General features: G+C 42.8%; 1 protein-coding gene across 1 annotated transcript in view; it reads right to left on the bottom strand.

Annotated features, from left to right (window-relative positions):
* Window positions 1–6,982: 6,982 nt before the first annotated feature.
* The window catches only part of LOC122805432 (E3 ubiquitin-protein ligase TRIM39-like), a 331,955-nt gene continuing 319,418 nt past the window's right edge, over window positions 6,983–19,519 (bottom strand). The window contains exon 6 of the mRNA XM_044075575.1: window positions 6,983–7,532. Coding sequence (XP_043931510.1) covers window positions 7,033–7,532 — 500 coding nt within the window. The 3' untranslated portion in view covers window positions 6,983–7,032. The remainder of the gene's footprint in view (window positions 7,533–19,519) is intronic.

Genomic DNA, 19,519 nt, shown 5'->3' with positions numbered 1-19,519 from the left:
TTCTCTAAGCCAGGCATGTCTACGAATGACTGCTCCTGTAGCAGCGGCTTTACTTGAGGCCTCTAAGGCATCATAACCACATTATAAGGTGCGTTTACCCACTTGTTCTGCACTATGTATCATATCCTGCAATTCCTTCAAATCTGGTTGTTCAGGTTGAGATATTTTGTTTCTTAATTGAGAACAGAAACTGCTGATATTTAAGCATATGGAACTGTCAATTTAAGGCCCTCATGGCTAGGGTGGTCGAGGTGTATACCTTTTTCCCCCACCTTTCTAAGGATCTAGATTCCCTTTCGGAAGGTAGTGGATTCTTGGCAGTAGAGGCCTTCATTCCCTCGGGGCCTTGAGAAATGGTCTCAGGGTCAGCATTATGGCTTTTGAAAAGAAATTGGTGAGTTAGGGACTCTGTAATACCTATCAGGTTTGACTGGTGCAGGAGGCAGGGAATCCGGATTGAGACAAGCCTCCGAGTAAACATCATCAAGTATGTCCAGGACAGGAGGAATAGCCAGAGGTCTGTGTTGAGGTAACAAAAGAAATTCCCTAAGCCTTTTCTTGGAATCAGAAAAGTCTTGGCCTTCCCAATGGAAGTGCTCCCTCAAGGTGTGCAAGGTTTCCCCAAAAGAAAAATCCTTTGGGGGAGATACGGAAGGAATGGACTGTTCTGCATCAGAATCTTTATAAAGGGGAGTACGAGTGTTCCTCCACATCATAATGTTCTGAGAAAATGGAGCCCTGTTCAGAAGAGGGAGAGTCTTCCTCCACTCTGGGTCTCTTGTCTGGAGGGGGTTGGGAGCCCCTGATATAGGAAATTAAATCCTCAGCCATTTTAAGCATCTGCTTTTTAGGCATGGGGCCTGGGGATGGGCCCTGTGCAACAGGCCTCTTGGGATGCATGGCTGATTTGGACTTCGTGAAGGCCTTAATGGAAAAGGAAGAAGAGGGTATAAATACACCCTGGGTGGAAGTGGACCTGTCCACATTAGGAGGCTCAACACTCACAGTGGTTTCGGTGGTTGTAGTCTGAGTTAGGGCCGAGGTACCAGCGGTCACGGGTACAGAAGACACCGCCAATAAAGTGTCTGTAGTCAGGGACTGCATAGGCATCTCGCTGAGAACTGGACCACGTGCAGCCGGTTTTGGCGTGGTGTCGGTGGAGACCGCGGACCTCGCATGTCAGTCCTCGTCCTCGTCCTTTCGTTTTTTGGACAAAACGGTAGTCTGAGTATCCGACGACAGTTTATAATCAAAGGCTTTACCAAAATAATGTTGGGCGAACTCCGCCCAGCGCTTAATAGTGCGTTTATTGAAAGTAGCGCAAAAGCGACAGCCCGAGACGTCGTGGTCTGGGCCTAAACAAGGTATGCAGAGGGTATGGAAATCCTTATGCGGTATTTGCTTCCCACAAGAAATACAATTGTTAACTTTGTCTGACATCGGTTTGAGGCAAGAAAAGTTTCCCTAACGGGGTGCTTAGCTTTAAAGAAGACTTCGGTTTCCAATTTTTCGTAAATTCAGGAGCTGGCTGACCGGCACTTGCGAACTGCTTCTGCTTCGGGCACCGCGCGGCAAAAAAGACTAGAGAACATGGCGTCGGCTGTTACTTGTATACCAGTCGCACTGACGTCAGGAAAGAAGGCGACAACAACTGACGCCGGACCATGACTTTGGAATTCGGCCGACCGAGGACCCGCCTGACGGCAGAGAACCCATATGTGATTACTGCAGCTGTATGCACAATGAACATCTTCGAGGGTAACTTGGCAAAGAATGGATTTAACAGGAATACCATCTCTCTCTCTCAATCTAGGAACAATCTGTCTACTTTAGTGTTTAATACAGTCCTAAAAACGCCTAGATGGATATTGGCATTGGGGAAATCTTTGCCACTTAAGAGATGTGCCTTGGCTGGTCAGGGACAGAAGGGCATGTTGAAGGTAATCCACAGAGGAGGCCTGGATTAGGCAGCTGTCCAGCTAAGAGAAGTTGCTACATACTTGACAAAATGCATACTACTGAAATAGACAGGAGCTTTGGAAAGTATGTGTGCTGCTCAGACATCGGTCCTTGTGCAAGTAGCAATGGAAAGACTTGAGTGCTCTCACATTTCTCTCACTAAAAGTGAATACGGAAGGAGCCTCACCAGCAATCTATTCAGGTTTGGTTCACTGGAGAAAAGGTTCCATAGTATGCCTCAGAAGTGGAAGAAATAGGTGGAAAATACAAGTGGAGAGCATTAGGCCCAGGTCTGGACAAAGTTGCCTTTCCCTAGGAAAAATGCCTTTAGGCTCTTCTGTAGCTGCAAGAGATGTTAAGGCCCTACACTTCCTGCACACATGTTCCTTTACCTTCTGGGTTTTCCATTTTTTTTTCTGGTAAATGTTAAAACTTATGTATGTTGGTGGACAGTTCACCAGCTGGGGGAGAGGAAGGAATCCCCATGTCCAGCACTAAACTTTTCATGATCCAAGAAAGTTTGGAGATTATATGTAGTGGAGCAAAGTCTTATGACTCAAAATTACACAAAGGAGAAAACTGGATGATTTCAGACAAAAGAGTGTAATCTTTAAAGGGAATAGGTCTCCAATAAGCATATTTGTTCATGATCTGGCAATGTCACAAACCTCAGAAAAACCTCTCTCAAGAAAATTAAGAAATGTGGAATAACTAATACAATATACAATACTACAATAATCAAAGACAACAAAATTAGCCCAATAATCACTAAAAATAATTCCCAAATTGAGTACTTGTCACTAAGTGTAAGTTACTGGAGCGTGCCAACAGACTTGCTATGGATTGTAGCTTGCAACAAAAACAGACTAAATATGGCAAAGGTCGTTCTCTCTTTCCTATAGAGTACCATACTCATGTTCTTACAGTAGGAAAGAAACTAAATTATGTTCTAGGGGGAATCTGACAGCTCTCAAAGTTAGGCAAGAAAGACAGATACCAGCTGCTTCGGATATGCAAGGAATTATACAGCAACACTGGATCCTTATGATGAGCAGCTACTGCAGCAAGAGCCAATACATGAGATCCCACTGAAGGATCGATGTTTGGGTTCTCACTATCCTTAACCAGCACAATAAATTTACACAGAATACTGGGGTATTGCATGCAAACACACTTAAAAATGCAGTGCCATTTCCTGAGTAAATACTGAAGAAATCCATTACACTTTACACGAACTTTATTCAATTGCTATGCTTTAACATGGGTTTGAGAACCTCCTCTTGTTCTTTGTCAAACTGCCTCTTTTCCGTACTTTGGAACAACACTTTCATTGTTTTAGCTGACACAGTCTACCCAAATGAAACCCTGTGCCAATGGAAAGGAAAGCTGCTATATGCCTGAAGTCTGATGTGCCACAATGACCAAAACAGCATCTAAAAGCTTCATATTAAGTAAATAAATATAATGCAGCCTGAAGTGCTATGACCCGATTTGCTATGTTTGCATCAGTGTACGAGATGTTACTATTATGGGTTTTCCTTTTCTTGCTTGTCAGGGACTGGGCAGTTCATGTTCTGGATATAACAGTTTATCCTAATGGAACAGTGACAGCTTATCTAGGTGGGTCTGATAACTGATAAGCCAAAGCAGAAAGGCCAGTCTCCAACCTGGTAACCATAGAGATTTCGGTTTATTCTTTTGTGGGTGGACAGTGCAGCCATGAAACAAGAGCATGCCCTGTGCATTTTCTACCCCCAGGTAATGCATATTAAAAAATGTGCAGTAGGTGCAGGTTCTCCATTGAGACCAAAGTTATAGGAAGCAATACCAACAGCCAGAGTGACACCAATGACGTCTCAATTCTGGAAAATTTTCAAAAAAAAGTAATTGCTTCAAATACTCACCTGAGGCCTTCAAACAAAATTATGGTAATACATTATTCATTCCACTATACAAACAGGTTTACTATAATTCTACTACATAATTACAAGCATGTTTACTACAAATACCCGATATAAATAAAATAACTTTCTTAAATAAAATAACTTTCTTAAAAAAAATCTGTCCATCCACTCAGTCCAAAGCTTACCTCATTTTCTGTTTACAGAGAACTTTCTCATCTTGTAAATCTAAGCTATTCTGGTATTCTGTCCTTGACTGCATACCCAAAAGAATACCTCTCTTCCTGAGTGCATGTTACCACTGCATGCCAGTAAATTACCTCGCTTCCTGGGCGTATTTTACTGAACTTCTGTAAATGTCAGCGGCAGTATAACTTTGATCTTTGTATGGAAGAAATATTTCTGCAATGTAAACTGTATCACTGCATTTCTGCATATGCTGCATCAGAGTATGTGATTACTGTCTTGTGTAACTTGCATCTGGACAGCCTGAAAATAGGTCCTTCTGAATCCATGCTTTACACTGGTGAACAAATATAAATAGATACAAAATGATGGCAGAGAAATTGTGATTTACTGAGCATACCAGAATATTTCCTCCCTTTCCATCTACCACAAATGAATTACAGAACATTCTTCCCAGCAACAACTACAACCTCAACACTCACTCCATGCATCTCTCAAGCTTTCAGCGCAAATAAGTTTGACAGTCAAAAATAACAAGGGTATAAAGGTCCCAGATCAGGAGCAGATTTTAAATATTCTACCAACTTCCTAAGAACAGATTTTTGAGTTAGCTTGCATTTTCTGTGGAATATGAAAGTCAAACTCAAATGCCTGTCATTATACAATGACTTCAGTCAAATGACTTGCCAGAAAACCATGTTATGAAGAGACCGAAAATGAGGCAAAAATATGCAAAATGCTAGACAACTGAGAAGTAGGACTTCAGTGAAAGTATAGGTTCTTAAATCGGTCTTCAGCTAACATTAGCTTTGCCCCTTTCTTTCCTTCTTCGTTACTCCCCTTATGTTCTGACAATGCAGCATATCCATACCAAATCCTCTCTTTTACAAACAAGTGTGTACAAGGACAATCCATTGTGAGGAGGTGCTCTTCACAAGACATCACTCAATTCTGCTACCATCTGAGTAACATATGATGCAGAACTGGGCACAGTACTTCAGATGCGATGTTACCAGTTTTAGTTTTTTTGGGGTCTTCTAGATTTGCTCCTAAATGAAAACAATATTGGTAATTTGACAGTAAACATGATTGATCACCTGTAAAGGTGTGTCAGGGAATTGTAAGAACTGAACTTTTGAGTCTAAAGTGGCACATGAATTTAAAAAATCCAGTACAAATGTTTACATTTAAATCCGATCTACACAAAATTTATCTCCTAAAGCCCATACCACAACAGGAAAACAAAACACTACTTTTATTAATTCAAACCAACCGGAATGCCAGAAAATATAGATAAAACTACATCATTTCATAATAGTATAGCAAAATATTATACTACTAAAAACTGGATTAATCTTAACTCCATGACTTGGTGTGATGGTTTAAACACTTAAAAGCCATTACATTTTACCACAAAATTAAAAAAAATGCATTCTAAAAACTGCTGCAAGAAAAAAATACACATTGTTATTTGATGAACAAAAATGTTACACTTATAACCCAAGTTAGATTCCACAATATACCCTAGAGATGGCTTAACTAACATTCAATCTTAAAGCTGTGCTGCGGATAATCATTTGATGAAGTGATATAAATTATACTGTTTATAGTAGCCATTAGTTGCATATACTTTGAATGCCAATTTAATGTAAATATACACACACACACACACATATATATATATACACATACACACACAAATACACATATATCTGGAGACAGATTTTTATATATGTGTGTATGTATATAAAATTATTCCTTTCTTTGCATTTTTTTTTTTATAATCTGTTTGCATTATTGCTTATGCTACTGACCTTAAATCTGTTAAAAAAAAAATTCAAGTGACTTGTCTAAAACAGATGCTAGCTTGCATAAAGTGTCATATCTATGTTCTCTTTGTAGTTATTAAAAAGTGATCAAATTTCATGTTTCTTTGGTCAGTGTCGCTTAATATTTTAGAATTCATCAACTTAGCCCACTTCCAATGACATGCAGTAGCCATAGCGAATTTAAATCGTCCTTCTGTGTGTGTGTGAGAGAATAAATATCTAACAATCCATCTCCAGTCCCTATTTGTCCAGCAAACTCAGTGGATGGTAGCAGCTGTTTACAGGATCATAACAGGAATCTGATGCAAATTATAAAGATGGATGGAATCCTTCATTAGAACCACATCTGAATCTACACCAGAGACTATACACCATCAAGAGCTGCAGAAAATCTCTTAATGCACCACTGACAGCTACAGACAAGGGAAAGGAGAGTACACTTTTAGCAGAGAAATATGTACTCTGGGCTGCGACATCACACTGCTGCAAAATACCTACATTAGTCTAGCTGACTCAAGTTAAAAAAAAATAGTAAAAAATAAAATTAATGAAATAATTTTTCTGCGGGGGGGGACAAGACAATATAGGGGCTATACCTCCCACAACACCTGTTAATTATAAATACAAACGCAAAAACATGGGTAAGGGCATATTTCCCACCACAGAAACCGTGTGACTTAGGACACCTGCTGACCAGCTGCTAAGTCAACTGTTCATGATGGACTAAACAGCTGTCAACCAAACACAACCTCTTGCAGGGAACTCAAACAAGAGAGTAAGGAGAATCCTGAAACTGGCAACCAGTACTTCTAACGCTGTTATGTCTTTTCGCCTTGAGTCACCTCTGTAAAGCGACTCCTCCAGCACGGCTAACCTGGTTAGCAAGTAAGCCAGTGACACACAGAGAGAGATAGAGAGAGAAACAATGAGTGAATGTGTTATGTATAAATGTATATGTATACACACACACACACACACACACACACACATCTATATACATTACATACACACACATATATACATACATACATACACACACACGCACACAATGTGCGTATATGAACATATGTATGGTGGTGTGTATGTATTATATATACACAAAATATGTAAGAAGGTCTTGCAATTTTATTTTAAGGCCAGCATGTAATCAGAACATATTAAAATAAATCAATTATTGTATCCTTGCCAACATAAAAGAATGGCAATAACTTCTCAGAAAATTTGTATTGGAATGTGTAGATGTGCTGTAATGTATCTCTTCTATAAATAGTAAGCTGCCCTCTTTCATAATCTAGGTACACAGCCAGTTGTACGGTTGGAGGCATTTTCAGGCGGAGAAGGATGTTGCCTGCATAACAATTACCATAAACCTGCCTCAGAACCCAGAATCCATTAGCAGGTATCATTGCAGTGTTTCCATATCTTATCACAGACTTATTTACGACTCCTAAAGCCCAGTTCAGTCCATCTACTTCCAGGGTCCAAACATACTTTTTGGAACTAAACTTTTCACGGCCCAGTACAGCAGTCAAAAAATTGAAACTATCTTGATTGCAAGATTTCCGTCCAGTGTTCTTCCAGCTCACAGTGCTTTTGTCCTTAGATAAAATGAGGAATCTGTGAGCTGTATTCTGGTCCAGAACTGGAGTGATGCGATCTGTAAAACAAAAATTCAGTCAGTCAAAATGCCCTCCATTTGGGGGGGGGGGGGTGGCGGCCTGAAATGACATGCATCTCAACTACTACTTTCTGTTAAAACTAATAACATTTCTGAAGCGTCAAAGTCTCTCTACCTCAGACCTGCATTTATTTTCTAGAAACCAGACAACTAAGCAACATTTGCGTAACCTGCAAGCACACAATTCAGACCACAACAATTAGTGGAATACAAACACTTAGCCCATTTTCCTTTTATTTCATTTATTTTGCATCAAGTGCTGGGTTGTGTGTGTGTGTTTTTTTTTTGAAGTCAGATTATCACTAAGTAGCCTTTGACAAAATTGTGTCCCTTTTGCATTCTTTGATGCACCTGAGCCCAGTTTTCCACCACCTGCTCTTGACTTGTGATTGCCATGCTTCACAGTTTTTTGCCTATATTCTGTTCTAAAACAATTACTCATCTCCTGAAAAAGGATATCTATGGGAAATTCACATGGCAGGACACATCAACCAGTAAGAAATGTAGAATTCAAAACAGTGAAGAGGCTTGCCCAGGCACTCTTACCCTACACAGCTAAGACTCAATGAAAACCTGTACAGAAGGAATACTTACGACAAGTATAAAGAAAGTACAGTTGTGTACCTACCATAAATGTAGATGTTGAGTGTAATTCACTGTTGCAGTCATTACTCTTGGGTTATCCTGCTGGCAGGCTACCCTCAGTCAATAAAAATGCATGCACAAAAACAACATTTCCTTCATCTACAAGCAAATACATCAAATAGGTTGTATAGGATAGAGAAGTGCAGTTAAGTCCCAGCAAAGAAAAGGGGGATGGTGGGTGGGTAACCTGGACTGCAACAGTGAATACACTCTAACATCTACATTTATGGTAGGTACACAACTGTACTATGTTCATGTTTCACTGTTGCAGTCATTACTCTTAGGTTGAATCCCAAAGCTGAGGAAGGGTGGCTGGGCTAAAAAGGATTAGGAGAGGCTAGGAGGCTCTGCAGAACTGCAGCAGCAAAGCCTGCTCTGGACTTTAGGTAAGTGGTAGTGCTTTCTGAAGGTGTGCGCTGAACTCCAAGTTGCAGCCTCTAGGATATCTTTGGTTGGTACTCCTCTGAGGAAGGCTGAAGTGGCTGCTGCTCTGGTGGAATGAGGCCCAACGCCCTTAGGCACTGAATTGCCATGTTGAAAATAGCAGAAACTGATGCAATGGCCTATCCATTTAGAAATGGTCTGTTTTGAGATCGCGTTTCCTTGTGATCCTGCAGCATATGACACTAAAAGTTGCTCAACCTTTAGCATAAATGTACGTTTGTCCTCAGAAAAAACCTGTCTGGATGAAAAATGATGAAAGGTTCCACAGCCATGAGTGCTTGTAACTTCGAGACTCGCCTTGCAGAGGTTATTGCTAGGAGCAGAGCTGTTTTCCAGGATAAGAATCTTGTATCTGCTGTTGATGCTGGATCGAAAGGAGGCAGTGTAAGTTTTTCCAAAACATAACTGAGGTCCCAGGCCGGAATTGGTGCTCTCCTTGGAGGCCTAATTGAAATGGCAGAGCCATGAATCTGAATTGATGAGAAGGAAAGGCCTTTGCTCAGCATCTCAGTTAGGTATTGTAAAATCTGAGGGATATTTGGTACATACGTGTCAATGCCTTGTTCCAAGCACAGAATCTCTTCCATTTGTCTGCGTAAGATTTTCTGGTGCTGGGCCTTCTGGCCTCCAAGATAACATCCATAACAGCTTTTGAAAGAGGATTGTTCTGAATGGCTACATTATCCGCCATGCTGCCAGATTTAAGGTCCTGAGTTGGCTGTGCAGGATCCGATTGTTTTGTTGCGTCAGGTACCAGTGCTGGCATGGCCAGTCTGGTGCAATCAGCATAATTTTTGGCTTCTCTTGTCTGACCTTTAGGAGTACCTTGGGAAGGAGAGGCAGTGGGGGAAAAGCATATACAGTTAGATTTTTCCAGCTGAAGGATAGGGCGTCCACTTTCCATGCTTGCTTGTGATAAATCCTTTTGCAAAATCTCTGCAATTGGCAGCTGTGAGGGAAGGCAAATAGATCCATGTCTGGGAATCTCCATTTCCTTTTATCATGCTGAAGACTTGTGGATTCAGTTTCCATTTGTGGGGATCCATGAGGTTTCTGCTTAGTACGTCTGCCAGAGTATTTTTTTCCTGGCAGGAATTGTGCTTGCAGGTGAACTTGAAAAGCCAATGCTGTCTCCCATAAGGTCATTGCTTGTCTGCAGAGGAGGTAGAACGTGCACCTCCCTGCTTGATTATGTACCACATGACCACAGTGTTGTCTATCTTTATCAGTAACTGTCCTGGATGAAGCAGGTTCTTGAAAGCTGTCAGGGCATTTCGAACAGCTAGCATCTCTTTTTGATTGATGTGAAGATGCACCTGGTTTGCAGGCCATGTGCCCTGTACACATTTTCCTGCCATATGGGCCCCCAGGCATAATCCGATGCATCCGTTGTCAGTGTCTGTCTGGCTGTGGGTAAACTGAATGGCAGTCCCTTGTTGTGGTGACAAGCTTCTGCCCACCATTTAAACTCCTGTTGCAGGCAGGGAATGAGTGCAATTACTGTCTCCAGGCTGTGGCAATGCTGAGTCCAAACACTTTTTTGGTACCATTGTAGTTTCCTCATATGCAGTCTGGCATATGGAATTAGTAGAATGCAAGATGCCATGAAACCAAAAGCCTGCAGGATTTCCCTTGCAGATAAGTGGGTTTTTGTTGCCAATTTCTTGTAGTCAGATGCTTTTGTCGGTCTGGCATGAGATAAGCCATCTGGGCAGATGTATTTAAGCTTGCACCCAGGAATATTATCTCTTGAGAGGGCACTAGTTTTGATTTCTTTTCGTTTACTGTGTACCCTAGGCCAATTAGTAATCTTTTTACAAATGCCAGATGCTTCAGAAGAATGTCTGTGTTCCCTGCATGAATAAGGCAGTCGTCCAGGTAGGGATATATTTGAATTCCTTTTTGTCTGCAAAACGCAATTACTGGTGCCAGGCATTTTGTGAAGATCCTGGGCACAGTAGATAAGCCAAAGGACAGTGCAGAGAATTGGTAATGCAATGAGCCAGCTATGAATCTGAGGTATCTTCTGCAAGACTGTCTGATTGGGACATGCGGGTATGCCTCTTTTAGGTTCAAAGTTACGAGCCAAGCCTTCTTGCCCAGCATGGGCAGTAGCTGCTGTAGAGTCAACATCTTGAATTTTGGAACTTCCAGAAACATATTTAAAATAGACAGGTCCAGTATTGATCTCCAGGTTTTGTGCTTTCTGGTTACTAGAAAAAGTCTGTAGTAAAATCCTTGCCCCTGCTCTTGTGGTACTTGCTGAATGGCCTTTATGTCCATGAGGGCTGTAATTTGTTTTTGTGCTTCTGCCCATTGATTGTGTGGCAGGTCTGGCATACCTTTTGACCTTGGTAGGGTGTGAAAATGGAACCTGTAGCCTTGGGACACTATGTTCAGGACCCATTTGTCTTGGGTAACCATTTGCCAGTTTGATGAAAAAAGTGCTAGTTTTCCCCCTAAGGGGGCTGCCAAAAGAAAAGTGCTTGGATCTGGTAGAGGAAAGTCATTAGGATTGTTTCCTGTAAGGGAGTGATTTGTCTTCTCCACTTTTGGAGGTAGGAGCATCCCATGGTTTAGGTCTGTATGAGGCTTGGGGCGGACTTCTGTATCTGCCACTTTGTGGTCTGTTTGACACTGGAAGGGACCAATTTTTTTTTTTTTTTTAGAGGGCCTGTTCCTGTTAAACCTGGGTGGCTGCACCTGTAAGAAATCCTTGACTGTCTGCATGGATTTTGCTTTATCCTCCATTTTTTTCAACACCTCTTCTGCTTTAGTACCAAACTAAGTATCATGCTATAATGGTGCACCTAATAATTTTGCTTTAACATGATCAGGCAGATTCTGTTCCTTTAACCAAGCATGCCTTCTAATAACAGGACCTGTAACAGCGGCCCTGCAGGAGGCCTCCAGAGAATCATAACCACATTGCAAAGTATGCTTTCCCACTTATTCAGCTGCATGCAATAAATCCTGCAATTCCTTGTTCTTTGAACATTCAGTATTTGTCAACAATTTCAGTTAAAGCAGCGACATCAAATATTGCTGATATTTAAGCATATGAAACTGACAATTTAAAGCCCTTACAGCCAGGGTAGCAGAAGCGTAGACTCCCTCCCCCAATCTGTCTAGAGCCCTAGAATCCCTATCAGAAGGGACAGGGTTTTTTTTTTGCAGTGGAAGCTTTAACCACTTTGGGACCCAGAGATATAGTTTCTGGGTCAGCAGCAGGGTTTTTATGTAGGAATTTGAGAATCCGGGTCCCTGTAGTACCTGTCTGGCTTAGCAGGTGCAGGGGGTAGAGAGTCAGGGGACAGGCCGGACTTTGAAAATACATCTACAATATCCAGGACAGGTGGAATAGCAAGTGGTCTGTGCTGGGGAAGTAGCAGAAAGTCTCGGAGCCTTTTCTTAGATTCAGAATAATCTTGGCTCTCCCAGTGGAAATGCTCCCTCATAGTATGCAAGGTTTCCCCAAAAGAATAATCCTCAGGAGGAGAGGCTGAAGGAATGGATTTTTCAGCATCAGAACCATCATAGGGAAGCATGGAGTAATCCTGTTCAGAAGAAGAATCAGAGGAAATAGAAACCTGATCAGAAGAATCATACTCTTGTCTCTTGCCTAGGCCTCTTATCAGGAGGGGGATGAGAGCCCCTGATCAAACTAATTAGGTCTTCGGCCATTTTGAGCATCTGTTTTTTTAGGCATGGAAGTCTGAGAAGGAGAATGCTGTACTTGTTTCTTTGTCTTAAGAGCGGCTTTAGTCTTTGAAGCTGAAGATGGCTTAATATATAGTTGTGTAGGTCTGAAGATACCCTCAGAAGCAGATGCCTGCTCAGCAGTTCCGGACCCATCTAAGGGAATGATTTCCGAGTGTCCAATACCTTAAGTTTCCAGAGCCCCAGTTGGCTCCACGTGGGAGTCGGAAGTGGCCTGTGGCTCTGAGGTAGCGGGTGCCAGGGGCTGCGAAAGCACCTCACTGAGAACCAGAAAACAAGTGACTGGCCTAGTACAGGCTTAGTCGTCGATTTTGGACCTCTGCCTATCCTTTTCCTTGCGTTTTTTGTAAACTCCAGTCGGCTGGTCCGATGGCATTATATAATTAAATCTTTGGCCAAAGGGATGAAATGTAAAATCGAACAGACGCTTAATAGTGCGTTGGTTAAATCTAGCACAAAACCGACAGCTAGCCATGTTGTGATCAGGACCTAGGCAAGAAATACAGTTAAGAGTGAAAATCCTTAGGAGATATTTGCTTCCCACAAGAAATACAATTAACTTTTTCTGACCGGTCTGGAGCAAGAAAAACAGTTTCCCCAACAGGGTACTTGGCTTTAATGAAGACTTCGGTTCTGAAATTCGGATTTGAAAATCTCAGGAGTCGGCCGACTGGCACTTGCGAACTGCTTTTGCTTCAGGCACCGCGCGACAAGAAAGATGGAAGAAAATGGCGTTGGCTGCATCTTTTCTACCCCTGGCGCACGGACGTCAAGGAAGAGGTGACAGCAACCGATGCCGGACCTAGACTTTGGTATTCTGGCTGACTGAGGGTAGCCTGCCAGCAGGATAACCCAAGGGTAATGACTACAGTTTTGTACCTACCATAAATGTAGATGTTCGAGTGCTAATACAGCTGCAGTAATCACAGATGGGTTTTCTGCCGTCAGGCAGGTCCTCAGTCGGACGAATTCCAAAGTCTAGGTCCGGCGTCGGTTGCTGTCACTTTCTTTCCTGACGTCAGTGAGGCCGGGGTATACAAGACACAGCCGACGCCATTTTCTTCAGTCTTTTGCCCCAGATGTCAGGTGCCCACAGTAGGAAGGCAATACATAAATTATATTTATATACATGCAATGCAATATAATCAAAAATCAGTAGTTGCAAGCAAATATACCATAGAAGGATAACCCAATCAGGTTGTATGAAAAGGGGTTAGGCCCTAGGCCTTTACCAAGAGGGGAAGGAGGGAGGGTAAACTGTACTGCAGCTGTATTAGCATACTGCAGCTGTATTAGCACTCTAACATCTACATTTATGGTAGGTAGATAACTGTACTATGTTCATCGTGCATACAGCTGCAGTAATCACAGATGGGTAGAATCCCAAAGCTACGCACAGGGTGGTAGGCACTAGGTGGAACTGGGATGAGCCAGAATGCCCTGCAACACAGCAGTGGCAAAGCCTGCGCTAGTTTTGGAGTATAAAGGCAGGTGGTAGTGTTTTGTGAAGGTATGCACAGAACTCCAAGTGGCTGCCTCCAAAATATCTTTGGTAGGAACTCCTCTGAGGAAGGCTGTAGAGGTAGCTGTGGCCCTGGTGGAGTGGGATCTGATGCCTGTAGGGACAGATTTTCCATGATAGCAGTAACAAAACCGTATGCAGTGGCCTATCCATTTTGAAATTTTCTGTTTGGTAACTGGCTTCCCTTGAGCTCCTACAGCATAGGACACAAAAAGTTGTTCTGATTTCCTGAAAGGCTTTGTTCTGTCCAAATAATAACGTAGCTGTCTATGGATGTCTAAGGAGTGTAGCAGCCTTTCCCCTTTCTTTTGAGGATTGGGGTAAAATGTAGGTAAGTGTATGGCTTGATTTAAAGCTACCCTGGATACCACTTTAGGCATAAATGACGGGTTGGTTCAGAGGGAAACCCTGTCCTGATGGAAGATGAGAAAAGGCTTGACAGCCATGAGGGCTTGTAGTTCCGAAACCCTACGAGCTGAGGTAATGGCCAGAAGGAAAGCTGTTTTCCAGGACAAATAATGCAATTCTGTTGAGGCAGCTGGTTCAAAGGGAGGCAATGTTAATTTTTCTAGAATGTAATTAAGATCCCAGGCAGGCATGGTTGTTTCCTTGGTGGTCTTATATTCTTAGCCCCTCTGAGGAACTGTCTTAAGAGTGGGTGAGAGAATAAGGGTGGACCCGTGTTGAATTCTGCAGAAATGGCTGAGGCATGGATTTTTATGGAGGAAAATCAAAGTCCACTGTTCAGTAGCTCAGCTAGATACTGTAATACCCGAGGCAAATTCAGTTTTCTAGGGTTCTGGCCTTTTTCCTCATTTCAAGAGCAAAACCGTTTGCATTTTGCGGAGTAAGCCTTTCTAGTAGATGGCCTTCTGGCCTCCAAAATGACATCCTGCACCTCTTTGGGGAGTAGGGTCTGTTGTGGTGTTAAGGAATTTTCCATGCAGCGAGATTGAGTGTTTTCAGCTGACTCTGAAGAGTTTTGTAGCTGTGCTGAGTCAGCAGAACAGGCATTAGAGGTAGGGGCCAGGGAGGAGTATGTGTTAGGCTCCTCAGGAGTGGGTACTAGTGTTGTCTTGGCCAGTCTGGAGCAATCAGTTCATCTTCGGTCTGTCTGCTCTTGCTTTCAAGAGCACCTTGGGCAGAAGGGGCAGAGGCGGGAAAGCGTAAACTGTCCATGCTGTCCAACTGAATGAAAGGGCGTCCACTCTCCAGGCCTTTGGATGAAAGGTCCTTGAACAAAACTTTTCCAATTGATTCCTGTGGGAGGCGAAGAGATCTATGTCTGGCCTCCCCCCCGCTCTTGGATTATCTTTGTAAACACTTGAGGATGCAACTTCCATTCGTGTGGATCTGTCATATTTCTGCTTAGATTGTCTGCCAGTGTGTTTTCCAAACCTGGCAAGTACCGTGCTTGAAGTTCGATTTGCCATTCCAGAGCCAAGTTCCAAAGTGTCATGGCTAGTCTGAACAGGGGGTATGAATGTGTTCCTCCTTGTTTATTTACCACATTACTGTGGTGTTGTCTGTTCTTATCAATAACTGTCCGGGATGCAGGAGGTCCTTGAAAGCTGTAATTGCATTCATCACTGCTAGCATTTCTTTTTGATTGATGTGAAGGTGCTTTTCCTTTTTGGACCATTTGCCCTGAATGCACCTGTTTGTCATATGCGCCCCCAGGCGTAACCTGAGGCGTCTGTTGTGATGACTTGATTTGCTTGAGGCTTGCAGAATGGGAGACCTGTGTTTGCTTGACATGCTTGGGCCCACCATAGAAATTCCTTTTGCAAACATGGAATTATTGGTATTATTGTTTCCAAACTGTGGCTGTGTTGAGACCATAGGTTTTTTAGGTACCACTGAAGTTTCCTCATATGCAACTTTGCACATGGGATTAAAAGAATGCAAGATGCCACGAAGCCCAGAGCCTGTAGGATTTTCCTTGCAGTAAGCCTGGTACAATTTGCTAGTATTTTGAAGTACCAAGTTAGTTGCCCCTGCTTTTCTGGCGTAAGATAGGCCATCTGGGTGTTTGTGCCCAAGGTGGCACCCAGGAAAGTTATTTTCTGAGATGGTGTTAGCCTGGACTTCTCTGTTGATTGTGTATCCCAGAGAATTCAGTAACCGTGTTGCATAAGCCAGATGTTCCAGAAGTATGTGCTTGCTGTCCGCTTGGATCAGGCAGTCATCCAAATAAGGGTAAATTTGTATCCCTTGAAGTCTGCAGTAGGCAATTACTGATGCTAGGCATTTCGTGAATACTCTGGGCACAGTAGACAAGCCAAAGGGCAATGCAGAGAATTGATAGTGGATTGAACCTGCAAGAAATCTGAGGTATCTTCTTCAGCTTTGTCTGATTGGGACATGCAGGTATGCCTCCTTGAGGTCCAATGTTACCAGCCAAAACTCCTTGCCCAGCATGGGAAGAAGCTGCTGTAATGTGAGCATCTTGAATTTTGGTAAGAGTAAGAATGTGTTTAGGATGGATAAGTCCAAAATGGGTCTCCAGTCTGTTCCTTTCCTTGGTACCAGAAATAGCCTGGAATAAAAACCTTGACCTTGTTCGTGAGTAGGTACCTCTTGAATAGCTTTCATGTCTATGAGCTTTGAAATTTGTAGTTGTGCCTCTGCCCTTTGATTGTGTGGCAGGTTTGGCATGCCTCTCATTTTTGGAAGAGTGTGAAAATGAAATCTGTAGCCTCTGTTTATAACGTCCAGGATCCATTTGTCTGTTGTGACAATACGCCAATTTCTTGTAAATAATGCCAGCTTTCCTCCCAAGGGTGCTGCCAGCTGAGACTTGCTTGGCATGGAAAGGAGGAAGTCATTGGGTTTATTTCCTGCATTGTTGTGCACTGTCTTCGCCACCTCTTAGTGCTGGAGTTTGCCACTGCCTGCCTCTATATGATCCTTGTGATTGTCCTCTGCCCCTTGTGTGCCTGTATCTACCTCTTTGGGGCTTGTCCATGGCTGGAAAGGACCAATTTTTAGAAGGCCAATTTCTGCTAAAACGTGGTGGTTGAACCTGTAGAAAAGCTTTGACAGATTGCATAGATTTGGCTTTTTCTTCCATTTTTCATAGCATCTCCACAGCGTTAGTACCAAATAGCACATCCTTTTTGTAAAGGAGCATCTAGTAGTTTAGCTTTCACATGATCAGGCAAGATTTGTTCCCTAAGCCATGCATGTCTACGAATGACTGATCCTGTAACAGCAGCTCTACTTGAGGCCTCTAGGGCATCATAGCCACATTGTAAGGTGGGTTTACCCACTTGTTCTGCACTATGCATCATATCCTGCAACTCCTTCAAATCTGGTTGTTCAGGTTGAGACATTTTATTTCTTAATTGTGATAACAGAAACTGCTGATATTTAAGCATATGAAACTGACAATTTAAGGCCCTCATGGCTAGGGTGGCCGAGGTCTATACCTTTTTTCCCCACCTTTCTAAGGATCTAGACTCTCTTTCGGAAGGTAGTGGATTCTTAGCAGTAGAGGCCTTCATTCCCTTGGGGCCTTGAGAAATGGTTTCAGGGTCAGCATTATGGCTTTTGTAAAGAAATTGGTGAGAGTTAGGAACTCTGTAGTACCTATCAGGCTTGACTGGGGCAGGAGGCAGGGAATCCGGATTAAGGCAAGCCTCCGAATAAACATCATCAAGTATGTCCAAGACAGGAGGTATCGCCAGAGGTCTGTGTTGAGGTAACTAAAGAAATTCCCCAAGTCTTTTCTTGGAATCAGAAAAGTCTTGGCCTTCCCAATGGAAGTGTTCCCTCAAGGTGTGCAAGATTTCCCCAAAAGAAAAATCCTCTGGAGGAGATACAGAAGGAATGCACTGCTCTGCATCAGAATCTTCAAAAGGGGAGTAAGTGTTCCTCTACATCAGAATGATCTGAAAAAATGGAGCCCTGATCAGAAGAGGGAGAATCTTCCTTCACTCTGGGTCTCTTGTCGGGAGGGGGTTGGAAACCCCTGATAAGAGTAATTAAATCCTCAGCCATTTTAAGCATCTGCTTTTTAGGCATGGGACCTGGAGATGGGCCCTGTGCAACAGGCCTCTTGGGATGCCTGGCTGATTTGGACTTAGTAAAGGCCTTAATGGAAAAGGAAGATGAGGGTCTAAAGACACCATGGGTGGAAGTGGACCTGTCCACATTAGGAGGCTCAATGCTCACAGTGGCTTCGGTGGTTGTAGTCTGGGTATGGGCCGAGGTACCTGCGGTCTCTGTTACAGAAGACACCGCCAAAGAAGTGTTGCCGGTAGTCAGGGACTGCATAGGAGTCTCGCTGAGAACCGGACCACATGTAGCCGGTTTTGGCATGGTGTCGGTCCTTGTCCTTGCGTTTTTCGGACAAAACGGTAGTCTGAGTCTCTGACATTTTATAATCAAAGGCTTCACCAAAAAAGTGTTGGGCGAACTCCGCCCGACGCTTAATAGTGCGTTTATTGAAAGTAGCGCAAAAGCGACAGCCCGAGACGTCGTGGTCTGGGCCTAAACAAGGTATGCAGAGGGAATGGAAATCCTTATGCGGTATTTGCTTCCCACAAGAAATACAATTGTTAACTTGTCTGAGGCAAGAAAAGTTTCCCCAACGGGGTACTTAGCTTTAATGAAGACTTCGGTTTCCAATTTCGTAAATTCAGGAGCTGGACGACCGGCACTTGCGAACTGCTTCTGCTTCGGGCACCGCGCGGCAAAAAAGACTGAAGAAAATGGCGTCTGCTGTGTCTTATATACCCCGGCCTCACTGACGTCAGGAAAGAAAGCGACAGCAACAGACGCCGGACCTAGACTTTGGAATTCGGACGACCGAGGACCCGCCTGACGGCAGAAAACCCATCTGATTACTGCAGCTGTATGCACGATGAACATCAAGTGTGATGCTGTGATGCATACAAACTGGTCTCCCAAAATCACAAGTAGAATGAAGTAAAACAAGAGTGGAGACCAGACTACAGCTGATAAAATCATACACAGTTTATTCCAGTAGTAAAAAGGTGAGCACTTTCGCAGCCAAAGCTGCTTCACCAGACAAAGACTCATTGCATTTCCTGTATTTTAAATTCATTCAGTCCAATCATGAACCAGCAACAATTAAGAAACAGTCACTAAATACAATATTTTCAATCAAGTATAAAATAATGCAGATACCTGCAATTAAATAGTAAAGTGCAAAAGCATATTAGATACTGCAGAAATCTTACATTTATACCAACTGCCTATATAAATACATACTCAAAAATGTATACCAGTTCATCTTTTAAGGGGTCTATTAGCTAGTACACATTTAATAGACAACTTATCATTTAGGCCCTTACCCACTGTTGCTCGCATTCTAATGATCCACTCTAATTCCTTATTTTCAAATATTTCTTATGGCACCTCCTCTACTCCCTATCCATACTTTCTCTACTACCATAAACTTGAATGTTTGTGATACATCTGTAGCCAAAATAGGTCTCACTAGTGCATTAGTATCAGTTTTCATACGAGTATCACATAGATGTTATCCAATACGATCAGTAATCAACGTATAGTCATACCTATACAGAATGCCCGAAATCTAACAGTATGACAGGTACACTATATTGGTAGTATTACAATCAGCTGCTAGACCAAAGGTCAGATGTTT

This window comes from Protopterus annectens, chromosome 1.part1 (assembly GCF_019279795.1).
Source record: "Protopterus annectens isolate FY-2018-M chromosome 1.part1, PAN1.0, whole genome shotgun sequence".
Classification (NCBI taxonomy): domain Eukaryota; kingdom Metazoa; phylum Chordata; order Ceratodontiformes; family Protopteridae; genus Protopterus; species Protopterus annectens.
The sequence above is the reverse complement of the archived record's forward strand: the minus strand, read 5'-3'. Positions and strand labels throughout refer to the sequence as shown.